This window comes from Drosophila bipectinata, chromosome XL, assembly GCF_030179905.1.
Source record: "Drosophila bipectinata strain 14024-0381.07 chromosome XL, DbipHiC1v2, whole genome shotgun sequence".
In the NCBI taxonomy this organism is placed as follows: Eukaryota; Metazoa; Arthropoda; class Insecta; order Diptera; family Drosophilidae; genus Drosophila; species Drosophila bipectinata.
Window position 1 is genome coordinate 2,077,034 of NC_091734.1, and position 3,349 is coordinate 2,080,382.

The 3,349-nt window shown below is 43.0% G+C and overlaps 1 protein-coding gene across 1 annotated transcript; it reads left to right on the forward strand.

The window, feature by feature from the left end:
* Window positions 1-24: 24 nt before the first annotated feature.
* LOC108134328 (pyruvate dehydrogenase E1 component subunit alpha, mitochondrial) lies at window positions 25-3,016 on the forward strand. The gene is made up of 3 exons (XM_017254590.3): window positions 25-186; window positions 496-1,060; window positions 1,963-3,016. Exons 1-3 carry the CDS (start codon window positions 25-27, stop codon window positions 2,784-2,786), a joined length of 1,551 nt encoding a protein of 516 aa, XP_017110079.2. The 3' UTR covers window positions 2,787-3,016.
* Window positions 3,017-3,349: the final 333 nt, after the last annotated feature.

Consider the following 3,349-nt stretch of genomic DNA (forward strand, 5'->3'; position numbering starts at 1 on the left):
GTGGTGATTCCGGAGCCGGACCAAATGCTGAAGCCACGTCGTGTCCAATTGCTTCTGCTATGCAGTGGCCTCCGCTTCAATCAACTGGTTCAACGTCTTCTCATCGTTAGCCCCCATGGTGCGGGGTCGGGCGGGAGGGCGTGCCAAGTCCGTCGTCATAAATATAGTTGCCTGACCCTCGAGAATGTGAGTCTATATAGGGATATATAAGAATACCTCGGTGAAGTATCGGGTATTATTTTAAAAGATATCCTTGAGAATATGGAGATATCTTTGTAATATTTTAAGGTTTTCAAGTACCGGGTATTGTATACTAAAGACTTTGGAGTAAATTCTTAAGCCCAGGTACCAGGTATTGTATACCTTATCTGCCTTATCCTGGATATCTATAAAACTTTCTTCCTTTTTTTATGAAAACGTCTAGGGATATCTTCTGGTATAGACTCCCAGCTTTATAGAATTACTATATAATTTATATCACCTCCTCCCCCTCAGACATTCAAGTGCTACGAGTTGGAAAATGGCCCTCCAATGGACGTTGAACTGTCCCGCGAAGATGCCATTACCATGTACACCCAAATGGTGGAGATGCGTCGCGTTGAGGTCCTGGCCGATGCCGAGTACAAGAAACGGACTATTCGGGGCTTTTGTCATCTCTATAATGGCCAGGAGGCGGTGGCCATTGGGATGATGCAGCGTCTGAGGAAATGTGATTCCGTAATAACGGCCTACCGCTGCCATGCATGGACCTACCTCATGGGCGTATCTCTGCACGATATGATGGCCGAGCTGTTGGGCTTCAAGACGGGCTGTAGTCGCGGCAAGGGCGGCTCCATGCACATGTACAGCGACAAGTTCTATGGCGGCAATGGCATTGTTGGGGCCCAGGTGCCACTCGGTGCCGGTGTTGCCCTCGCCCATCAGTACCGTCGGGATGGGGGCGTCTGTGTGGCCCTCTATGGCGATGGTGCCGCCAATCAGGGTCAGATCTTCGAGGCCTACAATATGGCCAAGTTGTGGTGCCTGCCCTGTATATTCGTTTGCGAGAATAATCATTATGGTATGTTATTATAGTGGTTAGGAAAGGCTTTCTTCTGAAGACTAGTGCTCTCCCTTTTTCTAAGCAATTTGTCTTAAACTTTACATAGATTTGTATTATGGTAAGGAAACTTAAAAAAGAAGAGTATTAGTCCACTACATACAGCTTATAATGAGGTATTACCTAAAATATCTATAATATCTCTATTATACCATCTTCTTTTGATGATAACTGGGCTAAAAGAAGTCCAATTCTTAAAAGGTATACCTTCCTAATCTTGGATTTCTTAGAACTTTCTTTAGGTTCAAAAAACTAACTACAAAAAATTTTAAAATATTTTCGAAAATTTTTCTAAAGGGTACCATCATAAAAATTTACGAAAATCGATAAAATTTTTTGGTTTTCATATTTTAACGTAGATTTATGGGTGTTTCAGTGACAAACTTTTAAAGGTATTCCATTCGGAAATCGGTTAAAAAATGATCAAGATATGGCATTTGAAACATCTAAAAAATGGCTAAAAAGTCGGAGTTACCCAAAGGTCCAATAAACCTCCATTATACCATATTTCCTTGATCATAACTGGGCCAAAAGAAGCCGGATTTCAGAATGTCATACCTTCCTAATCTTGGATTTCTTAGTACTTTCTTTAGGGTTAAAAAACTAAGTACAAAAAATTGTAAAATATTTTCGAAAATTTTCCAAGGGGTACCATCATAAAATTTTACAAAAACCGATGAAAATTTTTGGTTTTCATATTTTAACGTAGATTTGTGTAGATTTCAAATACAACCTTTAAAAGGTACGCCATTTGAAAATCGGTTAAAAACTGATAAAGATATTTAGCTTTAAAGTTTTAAAAAAAATATATCAAAAAAATGTAAAAGATTGTATTAATTTTAATATATTTTCTTGATTTTTAGGAATGGGCACCCGAGTAGATCGTGCCTCCGCCATGACAGAATTCTACAAACGTGGCCAGTACGTGCCCGGACTGTGGGTGGACGGCAACCAGGTGCTGGCCGTGCGCAGCGCCACCCAGTTTGCGGTGGACTATGCCGTGGAGCACGGACCCATCGTTTTGGAGATGTGCACATACCGGTATGTGGGCCACTCGATGTCCGATCCGGGCATCAGTTATCGATCCCGCGAAGAGGTCAACAAAGTGAGAGAGACCCGTGATCCGATCATCAGTTTCCGGAATCAAATGATCCAACTGTGCCTGGCCACCGAGGAGGAGATCAAGAAGCTGGACGGCGAGATCCGGAAGCGTGTCGATGCCGAATGCAAGAAGGCGCTGGGCGGGAAAGAGGTGCCCCTGGAGGAGCTCTATGCGGATATCTATTCAAAGAATTTAGAACCGAAGATCCGTGGAGTCTCTGGCTATGTATATAATCACTTTAATATCGCTGATGTCTGTTTCGGGAAGCCCCGAAAGACTCCGGCCAACGAGATATGTGATGTGCCAGTGGGCGATGCTGCACTCCTTGCCAAGGCGGCGGAGGACAAGAAAAAGAAGGAGGCGCAGAAGAAGGCTAAGGATGGCGATAAAAAGGACAAGGATGGCGGCGCAGCCAAAAAAGGTAACACCGATTCCAAAAACGATGCAAAGGCGAAGGCTGGTGGCGCTGCCAAGGCGGAGAAGAAGCAACCGGATAAGCCAGCTGGTAAGGAGGGTCCAACACCATCGCCATCATCGCCACCGCCGCCGGCATCGGGTGGTAAGCCACCTGCCGCCAAAAAGTAGAGCTCTGGCCAGCGGAGGAACGTGGAGGTAACACATAGTGGAGTGGGCAGCTATCCCGGTATCGCGATACCGTTCCAGTAATCGGTATCCGGGTGCCATGTATCATAAGTCAAGTAGCCCACCCCCCAAGATGCTTCTGTTGGAAAGCTTTATTATCCAAGATTCGAACCAAAATTGTGGCCATAAATTGTATAGTTCATATTCACAGTAAATTCTAGTTAAAGATCTTTTTCGCCAAAAGTTTTACTTGCTAAGAAAAAAAATTAATAAAAAATCCTTAATTTATTTATTGGATTTCGTTCCAGTGCAGATCAGATTTTAGTTAATATTTATATTATATTTTGTCTAACCCTTTCCCAAATCTCAAAAACTTCAAAAACTTTAAAGAAATTAAAAATAAAACACCTTATCCTCTTTAGTTAGTAACCACTGTAAAAGCTCTTAACCCCAACGCCACCCCCACAACCCCACCCCAAAAAAGCTCCCCAAACAGACACCTGTAGGAGATCGAAAGATTTTTATTTTTTTTTTCTCGTACAGCACATTCCGTATTCCATATTCTA

Coding starts and splice junctions, on each gene's coding strand:
- LOC108134328 (XM_017254590.3), top strand. CDS start 25: ATGCTGAAGCCACGTCGTGTCCAATTGCTTCTGCTATGCAGTGGCCTC. Junction 187..495: donor GTTGCCTGACCCTCGAGAAT/GTGAGTCTATAT, acceptor CCTCCCCCTCAG/ACATTCAAGTGCTACGAGTT. Junction 1,061..1,962: donor TTGCGAGAATAATCATTATG/GTATGTTATTAT, acceptor CTTGATTTTTAG/GAATGGGCACCCGAGTAGAT.